We start from the raw sequence: 19528 nt of genomic DNA, 5'->3' as shown, positions 1-19528 counted from the left end.
AAGAGGGAATCTAGGACACAGAATCGGATTTCTTTTTATACTCTATGCAATAGAAAAAATATGAGAGTTGATTGCATGGAAGAAATAAGGGTGGATAAAAATTGATTAAAAAAATAAATTAAAAAAAATCATAATTTTGATTTAAATGGGAGTTTTTTGTTATTTTTTGTCAAATTTATTTGAATAAAATGCTTTTGGGATAAAAATCCCATTGGGATTTTTATTCTATTCAAATAGAATGGAATAGAATTTTTTATTGGCCAAGTGTGATTGGACAAAGGAATTTGTCTTGGTGCATATGCTCTCAGCGTACATAAAAGAAAAGATACGTTCATCAAGAATCATAAAGATAATTTTCCATTTAAGATACATTAATAATTTAGTTTATTCAGGTTGAAATAGAGCTTAGTTATGTAGCATGAAGCTGTATATTCTGCAATATTTACATTTTTGGAAAATTCATTCAATGAATCCAAGCACCGCAAGCTGAAATAACATGCACTGCATTGATACATCCACAGTTTCACAGTAACCATGAGATAACTCATAAAGCAAAGGGCAGGAATATTCCTTTTCCCCATTTTTCTTCAAATATACTGTATGTAGACTACAAACTGCATGACTGTTGGAAGAGAAATGCATCTGTACCATCAGCCTCTAAGTGTGAGGGGAAATGGCAAGCATAAAAATGGAAGTGAAACCTCCTAAGCAGCTTATAAATATAACATTAAAGAGCACCTGTCATTTCAGATCTATCATGGCAGGGCCTATGAGAGGGCATCCACTCACCTGCTGCCAGCCACATCCCTCACCTGGTTGTGTCACTGATGCATCACCAGCCGCCCTATTAAAATGAATGGGACTGTCGGCGAGTCAACAGTGGCTCAGAGGAGGAGCTGCTGCGGGACAGACATGACAGTTGCTTTTTAAAAATTATGATTTAAAAAGTTGATTTAAATCTTTTTAATAATGATTTATATAATGATTTAAATCAACGTGATTTAAATGAAATCCACCTTGGAAGAAATCATCCTGCTCAATTACGGTTATATCAGAGACATGGACAGTAACATCCCATAATACTAAGCATAAACATTAAAAGAACATTCACATGGGAAATGGCATGTCTCTTGTGAAAAGGTACAATTTAGACCAGTTGAAAAATCTAGCATGTACAATTGAAAAAGTCCTTTATTATTCAGCCTGAGAAAGTCCCTTATTTGGCAGTTATTATTTACCCTTATTGTCTTCTTTAATCATTTGGAGTAAAGACAAATAATTCCTCTTATTGGAATTATCATAATGATATTGAATATGCACTAGGTGACTTCCGAGTGTGTCTATTCACACTTAGCCAAATTAAATATACAATTCTATTCCCGAGATACACCGTGACTGAAGGTCTTCTCACACTCAGGTATGTTTATCATTTTTCTTCCACATGAATTCTTTGGTGTCGATTGAGGCTACTACGCCCAATATAGCTCTTTCCACACTCCAGGCATTAATGTGGTTTCTCTCCTGAGTGGATCCTTTGATGCATGTAAAGATTTCCTCTCTGATTGAAGCTCTTTCCACACTCCAGACATTTATGTGGTTTTTCTCCTGTGTGAATTCTTTGATGTCCATACAGATTTCCTCTCCTACTGAAGCTCTTTCCACAATCAAGACATTTATGTGGTTTCTCTCCTGTGTTGATTCTTTGATGTCCATACAGATTTCCTCTCCTACTGAAGCTCTTTCCACAATCAAGACATTTATGTGGTTTTTCTTCTAAATGGATTGTTTGATGATGGGAAAGTTGTCCTTTCTGACTGAAACTCTTTCCACACTCCAGGCACTGAAAGGGTTTCTCTCCTGAATGGATTTTTTGATGCACGTAAAGACTTCCTCTCCGAGTGAAACTCTTTCCACACTCCAGGCATTTATGTGGTTTTTCTCCTGAATGGATTGTTTGATGCCGGGAAAGTTTTCCTCTCTGACTGAAACTTGTTCCACACTCCAGGCACTGATACGGTTTCTCTCCTGAGTGGATTTTTTGATGCACGTAAAGACTTCCTCTCTGATTGAAGCTCTTTCCACACTCCAGACACTTATGAGGTTTTTCTCCTGTGTGGATCCTTACATGTCTTTCAAGATTTGCATTACTTTTGAAGGATTTTTGACATTCCGGGCACTGATGTTTCTTTCCTCCCTCATGGATCCTTCGGGGCTTTGGGGATCTTCTGAAGGAGCCTCCGCCCTCCAGGCCTATCTCGGGGTCTCCGCCCGTTTCCTCCTCCCTGCATCGCCCTCCAGGCAGCCGCCTTTCCCGGGCTCCCCCTGGGCTCATCCCTCCTGCAGCCCCAGAGCCCTGCCGTCTCCCGGAGAAGCCACGCTCGGACCGGTCAGGGCTGCTCCGCGGGGCCCACCCTCCTCCTCCTCCTCTTGGCCAGCGCCTCTTTCCTGCATCCGCCGCCATCCTCCGTCCTCCTGCAGGGAAGAAAGAGATGAGGGTCACGGCTGCGTCCCCTTCCCCACAGGGGAGGCCCAGGCCCAGGCCCCTGCCTCTTGTGGACCCGAAAGAGACCCCCCCAACATTCCCTCCGATGAGAAAGGAGAAGATGAATCCATGTGTATGTGTGTGGGGGGTCTGTGGAATGGCTGGCAAGGCAGCTGTGGGGGGAGCTGGCTGACTTAATCCTCTTACTGTCTCTGGGATGTATTTTGCGGTTATCGTTCATGACGGTTGGATATATTGCCCCCAAACTGTCAGGTTCCCTCTGTTTCTTCTTCATACTTTGGGTGTTGATGTGTAGGTGGAGAGATAAGGAGGAGGAGGGATGAGAAAGGAGAAGATGAATCCATGTGTGTGTGTGGGGGGGGGGTCTGTGGAGGGGCTGGCAAGGCAGCTGGGGGGGAGGGCCTGGCTGACTTAATCCTCTTACTGTCTCTGGGATGTATTTTGCGGTTATCGTTCATGACGGATGGATATATTGCCCCCAAACTGTACAGGTAGTACTAACTAGATCTACAATCAGAATTAAGACAAAAATTTCTGTTCTTGACAGTTGCTGCACCCCATTTTTTGCCATAATTGGCAGGTCATATCCTACAGTTGTGAAGTGAGTTGTAAAGTTGTTATGTGAATCCTCCAATGACTTTGTGGGACACCAGCTGGGAAGGTTACAAATGGTGATGATATGACACTGGCACAGTGCAGCCGTCATAAATACATGCCAGTGGCTAAATGCCTGGATTTGGACCACATGACCACGGGGATGCTGGAACAGTCGTAAGTGTGAAAACTGGTCAAGGCCACTTTTTTCAGTGCTGCTAAAACTTGACTAAATCACTAAGCAAATAGTTGTAGGTCAAGGGGCCTGGTAGCTCAGCAGACTAAAAGCATTGTGATTAACACCACCTGTCTGTAATTACTGCAAGTTCGAATCACACCAGGCTCAAGGTTGACTCAGCCTTCCATCCTTTCTAAGGTAGGTTAAATGAGGACCCAGTTTGTGGGGGCAATAAGCTGACTTTCTATAAATATACAAAAGTAGGAAGGCTACTGCTTAATGCATTGTAAGCCGCCCTGAGTCTCTGGAGAAGGGCAGCATATAAATCAAATTTTTAAAAAAAAGAAAAAAAAAGGACTATCTGTACAGTGGTTTAAAAATAATCCAAAATAGCCCGCAAATTCGAACCCACAGAGGTCAAAAATTTTCCTGCAAGGGACTTCCGGTTGGCACCGCAGAATCCGTGGACGGTCTTTTAGGACTGCCAGCCCTGCGTCTCCATAAAAGCCGCTTTGACAGCGCAAACCGGCTGTCTAGCGGCTGAAAAACTCTCCTTCTGGAAAAGAAGGAGAGGAGAGCCGGTGGGCGAGAGTAGAGCTCCCCAAAAGCCCTCTGGAACATTTCCAGAGGCTTGAAGGATGAGAGCTCCCCAGCCAGCCCGCCAAGAAGCTCCGGAGCCAGGACGACTGCGAAAGCAGAGTGAGAAGCCGCGATCCGATCCTGCTTTTAAAAGTGAGTTTGATTGACTACAAGCGCAGGCAGAGCGGAAAACAGGAGAACAAGCCTTAAAAGTACAAAGCTTAACTCCGAAGTTTCTTCGTTTCAATTTGAATCTTATTGAGCTGGAGGCGGAAGATGGCGTCTTTGTTATGGTTTTGAAAGTGAAAGCCAGAAAATAAAGTGCTTGAGAACTTTGCACTGGGAGAGTGGATTAGCTGCCTATTAACTGCTGGGAACTGAGAGTTTGTGGAGGAAAGAGAAAAAAAACTACTCTGCCTGGCAAATTAGAGACTATAATTGAGGCAGATGATCAAGGAAGATATATTGCAATTGAATTATTAACACAGACTGGAAAAATGCTTTTTATTGGAATATATGCCCCTAATCAGCAACAAGACAAGTTTTATAAATTTTTACATACTAAAATAATACAATGGGCCTATAAATCTTTTATATTAATGGGTGATTGGAATGGAGTAATTGACACACAGAAAGATAAAAAAAGCTTATCAAAGATTTCAACACGTGCAAAACTACCTAAATCTTTTTTTGATATGATGGAAGATATAGAACTGAGAGATATCTGGAGAGAACGTAACCTGGAGGAAAAAGATTTTACTTTTTTTTCTGATAGACATCAATCCTTCTCCAGGATTGATTTTATACTAACCACAAATGATTTTATTTCCAGGGTGAAGAAGATGAAGATATGTCCAAGAACTTTAACTGATCATAGTCCGGTTTGGGTGGAATTTGAACAGGAGAGGGGAGAAAGGAGGTCTTGGAGGTTAAATGAAAACTTATTTAGATATGAAGAAAATGTCAAAGAGCTTAAAAAACAAATGAAATATTTTTTTGTTATTAATATGAATAAGGGTACCCCTATGGAAATGGTGTGGGATGCTAGCAAGGCTTATATGAGGGGTATGTTAATACATATGAACAATAAATATAGACTAAAACAACAAAAGAAGCGTAAAGAGATAGAGGAAGAAATAAAAAAGAAAGAACAATTACTTATATTTAATCCAGGAGATAAGAAAGTAAAAGAAACAATAAATATACTGCGAGGGCAATTTAATATGTTAATGGCTGATCAGGTGGCAACTAGCTTACAATATGCTAAACATAATACATTTTGTAATCCAATAAACCAGGTAGGTGGTTGGCCTACATGTTGAGGAAAAAACAGAAATCACGAGTCATTAGTAAGATAGAATATAGAGGTAAGGAAGTTTACCAACAGAATATGATTAAAAAGGCTTTTTTGGAATTTTATACAAAGTTATATGCTAGTGACTCAATACAAGGTATAGATATAGATAGATATTTAAAGGAAGGGAATATTTTGGAATTAACGTTGGAACAGAGGGAAGGATTGAATCAACCAATAACTTCTGAGGAAATCGTTGCGGCAATTAAGCAGTTAAAAACAGGGAAAGCTCCAGGAACAGATGGATTAACAGCTGTTTATTATAAGAATTTACAGCTTGAAATGGTAGAGCCGCTTAGAGCTCTATTTTGTAAAATTCAATTAGGGGGAGGAGTTCCACCCTCTTGGAGAACAGCTTTTGTTTCATTGATTCCGAAGGAAGATCAAAACTATCAAACCTGAAAATTTTTTCACTTTTGAACATGGATTATAAAAATTTTGCTAAGATATTAGCGAATAGATTAATGCCAGTTATGCAACAAGTTATTTACAATGACCAATCAGGTTTTATAAAAGGGAGACAGATGAAATATAATGTTAGATAAATTATAAACTTATTGGAATATTTGGAAAAAAATAACCAGGTCCCTGCAGCGTTCATATTCTTGGATGCAGAGAAAGCATTTGATCGATTGAACTGGCAATTCCTGTTTAAAATAATAGAAAAAATGCACTTTGGGGAGTATTTCATACATTCAATTAGAGCAATATATCAGGAACAAACAGCACAAATAATAATTAATGGAGGTTTAACAGATGTGTTTAAAATTGAGAAAGGTACGAGGCAGGGTTGTCCCTTGTCGCCATTGTTGTTTATTTTTGTTCAATAAGTTACGTGATTCTGATAAAATAAAAGGAATTGTAATTAGACAGCAGGATTATAGACTAAGAGCATTTGCAGATGACCTGGTTCTTACTTTATCTCAACCTATAGAAGCGGCTCCCTATATGTTGGACATAGTAGCTCAATATGGCAAAGTATCTGGATAAAGTAAATCTTCACAAGACAAAGATGATAACTAAATATATGTCCATAACTCAAAGAGAAGACTTAGGGAGAATAACGGTTTGAAGTAGTTAAAAAGGTTAAGTATCTAGGAGTATATATTGCAGCCTCAAACACAAAATTGTTTAAAAATAATTACGAAATTCTTTGGCAAAAAGTACAGAAAGAAATGGAAAATTGGAAAAAGTTACAACTATCACTACTGGGAAGGATAGCAGCAATAAAAATGAATGTTTTACCTAGGTTTTTATTTTTGTTCCAAATGATACCAGTGCTTAAAAAAGATGGACATTTGATGGAATAGCAGAAAGGGGTTAATACTTTCATTTGGGCTGGGAAGAAACCAAGAGTAAAACTGAAAATTATGCAGGATATACGTGAGAGAGGAGGTCTTAAAATGCCTAATTTAAGATTGTATTATGAAGCAGCAGCTTTATCACAAATTAGTGATTGGTTTAACTTAACTGAAGAATGTTAAACATAGAAGGTTATGATTTGTTATATGGATGGCATGCTTATTTGTTATATGAAAAAAAAGTGGACAAAGTGTTTAAGGGTCATATACTCAGAAATGCATTGTTGAGGGTTTGGAAAAAGTACCAAGTACCAAAAGTACAAACTGAACTATAAGATACCTATATGGGCAAATCCCAGACATGCAATAGAAAATATAAGTATAGAGCAAAAAATAGAGGTGATTATTTATAAAGAGCTTCTTCTTTTGGAAAGGGGTAAGTTGCAATTGAAATCTCTAGATGAACTAAAAGAAGAAGGGATAATTTATACTTGGTTTCAGTATGGTCAGCTTCAAGCTAGGGAAGAGGAGGGAAGATCAAAAAATTGGTGTTAGGCAAAATGAGGAAAATTTGGTGAAACAGATTAGAGATCAAAGTCAGATGCATATTAAAAGGTTGTATAATGCATTATTGGAAATAGATTCAGAAATGGAATTGGTTAAGGATTGTATGATAAAATGGGCACAAAATTTTCAGGAACCAGTGATGATGGAAACGTGGGAAAAGATTTGGGTCAGAAATGTTAAATTTACGCAAGCACAAAATTTGAGAGATAATTTTTATAAATTTTATAGATGGCACTTAGATCCTAAAAAATTATCATGTATGTACTCGAATTTGCAAGGTAAATGTTGGAGATGTGAATGTAATGATGCAACCTATTATCATATATGGTGGACCTGTAAGAAAATCAAGGCATTTTGGATAAAAATTTGGTGGGTGATGCAGAACATCCTGAAAAGAAGGTTGAAATTTACTCCTCATTGTTTCTATTGGGTATAACTACGGACTGCACAGTATCAGAGACTAAATTGATTTTGAACTTAATATCAGCAGCTAGGCTGTTGGTAGCGCAATACTGGAAGGACTCTTTGCCTACTATTGAAGAGTGGATACTGAAAGTAACGAACTTAGCAGAAATGGCGAAAATCTTAGCGTATTTGAAGGACTACACACAAGAAAGATACGTATCAGAATGGAGAAGATGGATTGATTATATTCAAAATAAGTATCAGACAAGAAAATATCAAATAATTTATGAATGAACGTTAAGTATTAGAAGTATTATGTTATCTATAGTGGAGTTAAGGTTTCAGGGGGGAAGTTAGTACTTTGAGGATAAGTAGATTAATCTAGTTTATGATTGATTAAATGAAATACCTTGTATTTTGCTCTGGGAAGTCTGGGGGGGAGGGTGGGATGAGGGGGGGAAAGGGTGGGGGGAACATGGGGGGGGGAAGAAAATTTCTGTATTCTTTTTTTGTAAAACTTTTCAATAATAATTAAAAAATTTCCTGCAACAATTCGGCAAAACTAGCCCATTTTGGGAGAAAAGCTGTCCAATTGTCCACAACTGTTTCCAACTCACATTTCCACTCAATCCCCAAACTTTGAGAGGGTGGCTGAAGCCCCTGGAGGTTTATCTGTCTCCTCAGGGTCACCCGAGTGGTGAGAATGGTTCTTGCAGTCTGCAACTTTTCCCTCTGGAAATCCATTCCTCCTCCCACACCATGCAAAAGGGGTTCAGCCCAAATTGCATCGCTAAAAGTCTGTCGAGATTCTCCGTCATCCAGATCAGGGTTGTCCCAAAGGTGCTTTGCTCAGGAGGCAACTGGACTTTCTGGTTTTTTCTTTTGAAGGCGTTTCTCTTCTCATCCCAGAAGCTTCTTTGGTACTGAAGAAGCTTCTTGGATGAGAAGTGAAACATCTTCAAGGAAAAACGAAGCCCAGTTGCCTCTTGAAAAAGCACCTTTGGGATGAGGCTTCCTGCATGACAAGGGGGTTGGACTAGAAGACCTCCAAGGCCCCTTCCAGCTCAGTTGTTCTTATTGTGTTAGCTGAGAAGGGAACTTCCTACAAACCTCTAAAAACACGTCCAGCATCAGATCCCCTGAGGTCTTTCCTGCAAAACAAGAAGAACATTAAAAGGATGTCAAATTGCGGCCCCTTTAGCTCTCGCCTGCCTGAGTGTCCCTCTACTAGATCTCCACCCCCCAAACCTTCCCCAGGGAGGGACCCTGGATGGGGGGGAAAGCCAGAGACCCGGGGGGGGGGGCAACCTCCAGAGGGCAACGGAGGGAAAGGTTTACCTTTGAGGGGGGGTCAGCAAAGGCTGAAAGGTCCACATATTAATAGGGGGGGTCCTGGGGGGATTTCTCCCCCTCCTGCAGATTTGCAAAGGGGTCTTTTGGGGGGGAGGAAGCAGGAAGGGGGGAGGGAGCTTGAGGGGGGGTGTCGCTGCTTGGAGGCCACGGAGGAGCCTGGCTGGAGCCCCCCAGGAGGAAGGGGAGACCCCTCAGCCCCGCCTGCCTGGGTGCCCCCCCTTATTTTCACACCCCCGCCTTGCCTAGGGAGAGACCCCGGTTGGGGGAAGGGTGGGATAGTCAGAGACCCAGGGGGGCCCCCCAACCTCGGCCTGCCTGAATGCGGGGGGGAGGGGGTGGAGGGGGAGAAGATGGGACCCCAAAGATCAAAGGGAAAATCCCCCCCCCAGCCTCACCTGAGCGCGAGAACAGAAAGTGAGTGGGCATCGCGCAGGCGCACTCTCGATGACTGAAAATGGACGACACTGATTGGTCGCTCTGGGGGACGGCGGCGAGTGGCTGGAGGATTCCTTGGGGCGGTCCCTCCAAAGGAAGAGGAGGAGCCTCTGGCAAAAAGGCCGCAAAACCTCCACTTCTGGAAACCAAATGGGCAAGGAAGGAACTCCCTGTATCGGCGATAAGAGGAGCCCGGATGATGGAGGTTTGGCGCAGGGGATGCTGGGAGTTGCAGTCTGGGAGGATCTCTTTCGGGTCCGCAAGAGCTGCCCCCCCCCCCCCCCCGGGGAGGATTAGGCGCCATCTAAGAAAATGAAATTGAAGGTTGAAAGAAAAAAAGGAGGTTCCACATTTAGGCAAGGAAAACAAAATGCTCAGGGAGAGTATAGGTGGCAGCTCACTCAACAGTGCTGACTGTGAGGGGGATCTTGGAGTCCTAGTGGACAATCGCTTAAATAGGAGCCAGCCGTGTGCAGCAGCTGCCAAAAAGGCCAACACAGTTCTGGGCTGCATCAACAGAGGGAGAGAATCAAGATCACGCAAAGTGTTGATACCACTTTATGATGCCTTGGAAAGGCCACACTTGGAAGAATGGATCCAGTTTTGGTCGCCATGATGTAAAAAAGATGCTGAGACTCTGGAAAGAGTGCAGAGAAGAGCAACAGAGAGGATGAGGGGACTGGAGGCTAAAACGTATGTCGAACGGTTGCAGGAACTGGGTATGTCTAGTCTGATGAAGAGAAGGACTAGGGGAGACAGGATAGGAGTCTTCCGATATCTCAGGGGCTGCCCCAAAGAAGAGGGAGTCAAGCAATTCTCCAAAGCACCTGAGGGGGGCAGGACAAGAAGCAATGGGTGGAAACTAATCAAGGAGACCTCCAAGGTCCCTTCCGACTCTTATTCTATTCTATTCCCGTGCGGGGAAGGGGATGGAGCCGTGACCCACCTCTCTTTCTCTTCTGCAGGAGGATGGAGGAGCCCGATGGAGGAAGGAAGGAAGCATCGATTGAGAGGAGGAGGAGAGCGGGCCCCGCAGAGCAGCCCTGCCTGGAGACGGCGGGGAAAGGCTGGGGGGCTCCGGGGCTGCAGGAGGGATGAGCCCAGGGGGACCCTGGGAAAGGCGGCTGCCTGGAGGGCGATGCGAGTTGGAGGAAACGGGCGGAGACCCTGAGACGGGCCTGGAGGGTGGAGGCTCCTTCGGAAGACCTGGGAGTTCCCAAAAGACCCAGAAGGGAGGAAAGGAATATCAGTGCCCGGAATGTGAAACATCCTTCACAAGAAATGGACATCTTCAAAGGCATATAAGCATCCACACAGGAGGGAAGAAATACGAATGCCCAGAATATGAAAAATCCTTCAGAACAAATGGCCTTCTTCAAAGCCATCTAAAAATCCATTCCGGAGAGAAACCTCATAAATGCCTGGAGTGTGGAAAGAGCTTCAGGCATTTGGGAAACCTTTATAGACATCAAAGGGTCCACTGGAGAGAGAAACTGAATAAATGCCTGGAGGGAGGAGAGTCCTTTGGAAGACTCAGGAATCTCCAAAGGAGCCAAGAGGGAGAAAAAAAGTATCAGTGCCCGGAATGTGAGAAATCCTTAAAAACAAATGGACATTTTCAAAGGCATCTAAGGATCCACTTGGGAGAAAAGAAATTTGAATGCCCAAATGTGAAAAATCTTTCAAAAGAAATGGACATCTTGTAAACCATCTAAGAATCCACTCAGGAGAGAAACCATATAAATGTCTGGAGTGTGGAAAAAGCTTCGTTGTTGTTGGACACCTCAATCAACATCAAAGAATCCACTCGGGAAAAACCATATAAATGCCTGGAATGTTGAAAGAGCTTCAATAGGAGGGGAAACCTTTATAAACATCAAAGAATCCATTCAGGGGAAAAACCATATAAATGCCTGGAATGTGGAAAGAGCTTGAGGCAGAAGAGAAGCCTTAATAGGCATCAAAGAATCCATTCATTAGAGGAACCAGATAAATCCCTGACATATGGAAAGACATTCAATCACAGAGGAAACTTTTATAAACATCAAAGAATCCACTCAGGAGAAAAACCATATAAGTGCCTAGATTGTGGAAAGAGCTTTACTCAGAGTGGACATCTCCGTCAACATCAAAGAATCCACTCAGGAGAAAAACCTTATAAATGCCTGGACTGTGGCAAGAGTTTGTCTTCAAAGACAAATCCTTATTCACATAAAAAAATCCACAGAAGAGAAAATCCATATACCGTATATACTCGTGTATAAGCCGAGTTTTTCAGCACATTTTTTATGCTGAAAAAGCCCCCCTCGTCTTATACTTCAGTTAGGGTCCCACTCGGATGAAATCTAAAATTTTTCGCTACCGGTTCTGTGGGTGTGGCTTGGTGTGGGGGGGTGTCCTGTGACTGAGTGGACATGGCCAACTCGATGTCACAGCCATGCCCACTCAGTCACAAGACCCCCCCACACACCAAGCCACGCCCACAGAACCCGGTAGGAAATTTTTTTTAATTTCTATTCTACCACCTGCTCTCTCTTCACTTTGGGTTGGGGGCCAGGGGCCAGGTCCATTCCCTGAGGCCCCAGAGCCGCCACCTGCTCGCCGCTTGCCTCAACCAGGTAGGGCAGCGGTTCTCAACCTGGGGGTCGCGACCCCTTTGGGGGTCGAACAGCCATTTCACAGAGGTCGCCAAAGCCCTCTCTGCCCCCCCCCCCCACGCCTTCACTCACCATCACCCTCTGCTCTGTTGGATCGCCAGCCGTTCGCTTACCCCTCCCTCCGGAGTCCCAGCTGATGGCTAGAGGGAAAAAAACTTTAAATTCTTGCTGCAGGGCTTCAAAGGGCCGCCCTACAGCTGATCAGTGTTAAAAGAAAACAAATGAATAGACCGGTGCCTGCAAAAATAGAAAAAACAGCCCCGTTCAGCTTCAGCATAGGTTAATTACCATAAGTTGATTTGATCAGCCTCCTTGCTCTCAGCTGTTTTGCGGAGGGCTCTGTTGCTAGGTAGCTGCAAAGAGGTAAATTCCTGGAGCAGATTTTTTTTCCCTTAGCTATGCTGAAAAAGCGAAATTGAAAGTAAAGCAGGGTCTTTGCTGCAACGTGACAAAATGAGGCAGAGAGAGATTTCTTTTTCTTTTTCCTCACCAAAAAAGATAGGTGCAAAACTGCAAACAATGGGAAATTTAGGGCAAAAGAGGAGGTTCAAGATTTTAAAACACAAAAGAAAAAAAGCTCTATTTAACTAGGGAATTGTAATAATTGAGATACTATTAATTGTATATTGTGTTGAAAGCAGAAATGGTTAAGTTGTGGTTTGGAGGAATATATGGGGGAAATTATTTGGTTTATTATTATTGGTGTAAGGTCCCAAAATACACTTGAGTCACCAGAATGCCAAAGAGAGAGACTCAAGACGAGGCTTGCAAAAAAACAGATTTTATTTATGGCCAAAAACAAAATACTGGGTGGAACTATGTCCAGAACATACAGATACAATGCATGCGAGGAGATAGCCACACCTTGGGGAAGGTATGGCGTCCTTTTATACCCTCAGAGACGTCAGTTTAGTACCCAACTCTGGCCTCCCAATCCAGGCCCGTGCATTCCTTGTTGCCCTGCAAGGGGGAATAGAAACTTCCCAATTAGTCATCTTGAGCATTTCTTCGTTTACTCAATTGGCCACTTAGGCCCCCTGGCCCTGGAAAGTAGGAGTCTATCCAGATCAACATAAATTAAGACTGAGATAGTACCATGCTCTTAGATGGCACAAGAAAGAAACAGGGAGAAGATTAATATGGGTTCAGGTCAAATGGCAGGGACATATGTCTGACAAATACCAGATACATTACAGGCCTAATAACAGAATATGTTTGTTACAGGAGATACAAATATAAAGGCATAATATATGTGATACAAATACAAAGGCATATGTGTATTACAAGAACCTAATGGTTACAGAATCTAGTATACCAGTATATCATATCCTAGCATTATTTATTATATCCTTATTATTGTTTCCCTTCATTGGTAAATATAATTAATTGATTTGTAAGAAATTGGATTGCATGGAAATAATTGGAATATTCATGTTCATATTAATTAATATACAAAAAAGATATAACTAATTGATTTATATTAAAATGTTGAATTTGTATTAAACAACTGTATTACATAATTAACCAATGTGAGGATGGATATAAAAATAGATGACAATGCGAAGGGGTATAATATAGAATAGAAGCGAAAAATTGAATTAAATTATTAAGATTAGAGATGAGGATGAAGGGTAATATTGGTTTTTTAAAAAAATAGATGAGGAATAAATATGGTAAAAAGGAAATATAGAAATTGTAAATTTAATTGAAATGACTAAACACTGTGTTGGAAGAAATATCCTTCTGGGTTCTGCTCCACGTGGGGAAAAAGACACTGGAAACATGGAGACTGCTTGGAAAGATGGTTTAATGGTGGACAGGATCACATGCTTGAGTTCCTGAACAGAAAAGGGGCAGATACAGTAAATCCTCGGGTTTTTATGCTCTCTCTGGCTTTGCATTTCTTGGGGCCCCGAAAGAGTATCCTGATTGGTTGTCAGACTCCCAGGGGGTGGGGGTCTTAGCTAGCCTTTCTGGCTGATGGTCACATGTGCTTCCCAGGTCATATGCTTCCCAGGTCACGTGTGGTGAGTTTTGGTTGCTAGATGGGGCCCATTGTGTTAGTTTTTGTTGCTATTGACAAAGGATTGACTTTCTGCCTCTGGCCCATTAACAAAGGGTGGGGGGCAGGAAGGTGGGAGCTGCTTTGTCTGTTAAATATGCTTCTCCATTTCTCATCCAAAGGGAAATATAATATTCTGCCTTTTTAATATTTCCCAAAATATTTCATTCTTCTAGGAAAGGGGTGGGTGCTAACCTCCTACAACTGTTTAAATTAGTGAACTGGCCAAATACTCTGTTCAAAGAAAATACGTTGTATGTTTGTATGTGTGTTTCTAATTATTGCTATTTATTCCTATTTGTTCTCTTATTCTTTAAAGTTTAACAATTCATTCTTTATCTTAATATCTTTATATTTGTTTGGGGTTAGCTTCCTTCCCTTTCATCTTTTTTATTGTACAATCTTTCTCCTCAAACCTACCACCCCTCTCTTTTCTTTCCTTCTTACTTTCTTTCCCCCCACTCTTATTCTCCTCCATGTTTCCTCTTCCATTCTCCTCCTCTCTTCCTCCCTCTCTTACCCTCACTCCTACTCTAATTTCCCTTCCCTTCCTTCATCCCTCTCTATTGCTGTATCCTTTTATGCATATGGACTACTCAGAGGGCTGAAAAAGTTATTTTTGACTGGTCCTTGCACTTTTGACCAGTCCTCGAACTTACGACTGTCCTCACAATTTACGTTTTTGCCCTATCTTGTCACCATGGTGAAGAGAAGCAGTTGTGAAATGAGTGACATGGTTGTTAAGAATGCTACAATGGGCATAAATGATGACCAGTCATAAGTGCGAAGACCGGTCAAAAGTGCGAGGACCTGTCAGAAGTCACTTTTTTCAGCCCTCTGGGTAGTCCTTTTGTGCACAGGGACTACTCAGAGGGCTGAAAAAGTTATTTTTGACTGGTCCTCGCACTTTTGACCAGTCCTCGAATTTACGACTGTCCTCACATTTTACGTTTTTTGCCCTATCTTATCACCATGTTGAAGAGAAGCAGTTGTGAAATGAGTGACATGGTTGTTAAGAATGCTGCACAGGCATAAATGTGAGGATGGTCATAAGTGTGAGGACCAGTCAAAAGTCCGAGGACCTGTCAGAAATGACTTTTTTCAGCCCTGAGTAGTCCCTATACACATAGCCATAGCCACCCGGTCACATGACCAGCTAGCCCCATCCACCCAGTCACATGACATCCAAGCCACGCCCACACAATAAGCCACGCCCACGGAACCGGTAGTAAAAAAATTTAGAACCCACCCCTGGTTGGGGGTCACCACAACATGAACTGTATTAAAGGGTCGCGGCATTAGGAAGGTTGAGAACCACTGATGTGCCATTCACCAAAGCCGCCGCCTGCTCACCGCCTGCCTCAACCAGGTCAGGGAATGCACCATTCCCCGACACCAGCCTTGCCCTGGAGCTGCCGCCCGCTCGCCCTTCGCCACGTGGTGTGTCCTACTCCTCACCTTTCTCCCGTGGCTGGCTGTCAGGGTAGGCAAGTGCCCGAAAGTTACCAGAGTCGCTCACTCTCCTCCTTGAATGTGCCGCCACCATCGCCGCCCTGTTCCACGCGCCAGCTGCGCACGCGCACACCCAACCTGCCGATGATGACTGAATGAAATAAAGTGTGAGCTTGCACAGCCGGACCATGGACCTGGGCGGCGATGGTGGTGGCACATTCAAGAAGGAGAGTGAGCGACTCTGATAACTTTCGGGCGCTTGCCTTTTCTGACAGGCAGCTTGCGGGAGAAAGGTGAGAAGTAGGACACGCCGCGTGGCGAAGGGCGAGCCGGTGGCGGCTCTGCAACAAGGCCAGAGTCGGGGAATGGTGCATTCCCTGACCTGGTTGAGGCAGGCGGTGAGCAGGCAGCGGCTTTGGTGAATGGCACATCCCTGGGCCCTGGCCTCTGACCCAAGGTGAAGGGCGAGTGGGCAGCGGCTCTGGGGCAAGGCCAGAGTCCCTTTCTGGGCATGTCACTTCTGCCTGTTGGGCCACTTCCAGGAAGTAATGACTTTTGGGCGGGTGGGCAGAGCCTCCAGCTGCCATCGTGTTGGATACTTATCCTACGGTAGGGTAGGTAATATATAGAAAACTATGTTCTGTAACTTTAACTGCTACAAAATGACTAATTGATTAATTGGCTAAGGAGACATAAAAGAAGGCAGGAAGTTCATTCACTTCTGCTCCTGCTATTAGAAGGTTGAACTGCTGAAAGGAACTGTGTCTGTGTTACTGAAGAGAACTGGAATTGTAAGCAAACTATGTTTTTGTGTTGAACCGTGATTATTTGAAGAAGTGTTATCTTTGTTTTGAGAAGCCAAGTTTGTTTGTTTTACTACAAGTAAAGACTGTTTTTTTTTAAACGTTCAGAGTCTGTGAGTATCTGTGTGTTTTGCTAAGCAACGTATCTATTTGCTGTCTGGTCTGTTGCACCACTTTGCAGAAGGCAGTTTTACCCTCAACACATTGCATTTCCCACCCTAGGCTTATACTCAATAAGTTTTCCCAGTTTTTTGTAGATTAGGTGCCTTGGCTTATATTTGGGTCGGCCTATACTCGAGTATATACGGTAAATGCCTTGAGTATGGAAACAGCTTCAGTCAGAGGAGCAGCCTTTATACACATCAAAGACTCCACACAGGAGAAAAACCACATAAATGCCTGGACTGTGGCCAGAGTTTGTCTTCAAAGATTAACCTTTAGTCACATAAAAAAATCCACAGAAGAGAAAAACCATATAAATGCCTTGAGTGTGGAAACAGCTTTACCGAGGATGGAGACCTTCATTAACATCAATGGGGGAAGAAACTACATATATGGCTGAGCGTGGAAAGACATTTAGTTACGATGTATGTCTGAGGAATTGAATTGAATAATTTGTTTAGCCAAATGTGGAATTTGTCTCTGGTGCAGAAGCTCTCAGTGTACATGTAAAAAAACACAAAAATGGTAACGGAAGGGACCTTGGAGGCCTTCTAGTCCACCCCTCTGCTCAGGCAGGAAATCCTCTACCGTTTCAGACAAATGGTTGCCCAATCTCTTTTGAAAAGACTTTCATGATTGAGCACAACAACTTCTCTAGGCAAGCCATTCCACTGCTTAATTTTTCTCACTGTCAGGAAATTTCTCCTTAATTCCAGGCTACTTGTCTCCCTGGTTATTTTCCATCCATTATTTCTGGTCTTCCCTTCTGGTGCTTTGGAAAATAGGCTGACCCCTCCCCTCTTCCTTGTGGCAGCCCCTCAGGAATTGAAACAGTGCTATCGTGTCACTGCTACTCCTTTTTTTTCACTATCGTCAGGATAGAGAATCAGAGCTGGAAGGGACCTTGGAGGTCTTCTAGTCCAACCCCCTGCTTAAACAGGAGAACACTGCAATTTGAAAGAAGTGGCTGTCCAGTCTATTCTTAAAAGCCTCCAGTGATAAAGCACCTACAATTTTTGGAAGGAAAGCTGTTCCACTGGTAGATTTCATATAATCATGTGATGGATACAGTGTCACTAAAATAGCAACTGTATACCTTATATACCTCCCCATAGTGTTTCCCGGTAGCTGGCGAGAAGCTTTCTGTAAGTGTTGGAAACTATCCTACTTTCACCACAGCTGCACAGGAGCACTGCAGCACTAAAACAGACACAACTTTCCAAATTTCGATCCCAAAGGAATATATGGGTCCTCTATTTTGGACGCATTCTATAGAGGTATATTGGTCCCAAGAATTGTCCTATTCTGCGCTGTTTTGCCCACTGTAAATCAAAATTCACAACCCAAAGCAAATAATCCACTTTGCTGGCTGTCCTGCAAAAGAATGGTGGGAGACTCCGCTGCAGACCAATAGGTATATTTATACACTGCAGAAAAGCGGGAAAATAGTAGAGAAGGTGACGAGTACGTGTTCTTAAGTAATAAATCTCTGATTGCTTTTCTGCTTTTCTGTTATCTACTATATTCTTAGAAGAAGAAACACTTGGATCTTGAGATTCAGGGGTTGCTACTGGAACGTTGTGGGGAAACTTACCAATTTCCATTTTGCACAGTTCTTTCCATGCGCCTGGAAATTTCTCTCCTGGGTTCATTCTTCCCTTGAAAATAAGGCTCCTGACCCTCCTTCCATACATGCTCCTAGGCTGGTGGGAGGAGGGTTAGGCTGTTCCTTAAGCCACAGATTGGCTGAGATAGGGACCATCTAAGAAGATGGCCCAAGAAAAACAGGAAGAAGATTGATATGGGTTCAGATCAAATGGCAGGAATAAATGTTTGACAAATACCAGAGACATTACAGAGGCCTAATAACAGAATGTGTTTCTTACAGGAGATACATAAAGGCATAATATATGCGATACAAATACAAAAGCATATATGTATTACAAGAACCTCATGGTTACAGAATCTAGTATACCAGTATATCATATTCTAGTATTATTTATTATATCCTTATTATTGTTTCCTTTCACTACTAATATAGAATGACCCTGCTTTGAAAGCCGCCAAGGCCCTGATTAGTTTTACAGCAATTGTTATGCTGAAAGGTGAATCACATACAGCCCCTTGCCCTCCCCTTAATAATGCTTTTAATACTGATCGGTTGCCTGGATTACCCCCACCCCAAACTTTTACACTTGCTATGGGAATAGCTAAATCTCACTCCACCAGTTGCCTACCCCAGTTGATGGGTGTGTTTCTACTTTCATCTTCTAGCTGTGTTGTTTACTCTTTCTATTGTGTGGAGTATGAAATGAAACTCGATTCTGTGTCCTGGATTCCCTCTTTTCATTAAGGGAAATCTCTTATCCTCTAATAAATTGTCTTTAAATGGTCCCCCCACTCGGTGCCTAATTGAAGCAAGAGTTTTCCCTGGCTGAATCTAGGGCTAATCTGGTCTTCATTGTTGTGCATGTAACAGAGCTTCTCCCTGCCATTGTTTTATACAATCTCTATGGGTTTCCGAAATATCCCTACCATGTAAGACCATCCCCAGACACGGAAACTTGTCAGTTGGATTCCCTGAATGGTCCCCTTGTCTTCCAACAGAAACCGCTACAAGGAACTCTAAGGCCAACGAAGCTTTGTGAGATACATATTTTTAAAAGGCCTCCACCCTTCTAGCCTTAAACACCTAGAAAACCCAGGCGCTGGGAGATCAGAGAATGAGAAGTTGGCATGGATTGGCACCCGACTTTTGTTTTTGTTTTTATATTCAGTGTTTTGTGTTTTAATGTGTTGGATTAAAGTTTCTACTTTCATGTTCTAGCTATGTAGTTTTGAGGTTTTTCTTGTAAGCAAGATCCAACATCCTGGCTAAGTGCTTTCTGACAGGTAAGATCTTTGCTTCTGTGGAAGTCGGAAAACAATTGCAAGAGAGTCGAAGGATCCAGAATGAGAAGGAAGGGAGGCCCAGGTAAGCACCCAGGAAGGTGGACTAAATTATGAGCACCATGAAAACTATTCCACAAAAGGAAAATAAGGCAAGGAGATAAACTACCCAGAAGTTTCTAAACAAAATGGGGGGGGGATGTATTCTAAAATCATTTTGATCGTTTGTCCCGC

The 19528-nt window shown here is 42.7% G+C and overlaps 1 protein-coding gene and 1 pseudogene across 1 annotated transcript; one reads left to right on the top strand and one right to left on the bottom strand.

The window, feature by feature from the left end:
- Positions 1 to 398: 398 nt before the first annotated feature.
- Positions 399 to 8629, bottom strand: LOC139325589 (zinc finger and SCAN domain-containing protein 2-like). Its single transcript, XM_070955523.1, has 2 exons — positions 8592 to 8629; positions 399 to 2472 (listed from the first exon to the last, which is right to left on the bottom strand). Exon 2 carries the CDS (start codon positions 2459 to 2461, stop codon positions 1505 to 1507), a length of 957 nt encoding a protein of 318 aa, XP_070811624.1. The 5' UTR covers positions 2462 to 2472; positions 8592 to 8629; the 3' UTR covers positions 399 to 1504.
- A 1734-nt stretch (positions 8630 to 10363) lies between these two features.
- LOC139325878 (zinc finger protein 502-like) lies at positions 10364 to 16684 on the top strand (annotated as a pseudogene).
- The last annotated feature ends 2844 nt before the right edge of the window (positions 16685 to 19528 follow it).

Source organism: Pituophis catenifer, unplaced genomic scaffold, assembly GCF_029215685.1.
Source record: "Pituophis catenifer annectens isolate HBS135680 unplaced genomic scaffold, rPitCat1.0.hap2 SCAF_17, whole genome shotgun sequence".
Lineage (NCBI taxonomy): Eukaryota > Metazoa > Chordata > Lepidosauria > Squamata > Colubridae > Pituophis > Pituophis catenifer.
Note: the sequence above shows the minus strand (reverse complement) of the source record. Positions and strands in the feature narration are given on the sequence as shown.

Excerpts from the sequence above, each read along its gene's own strand:
- LOC139325589 (XM_070955523.1), bottom strand. The coding sequence starts at position 2,461 with ATGGCGGCGGATGCAGGAAAGAGGCGCTGGCCAAGAGGAGGAGGAGGA.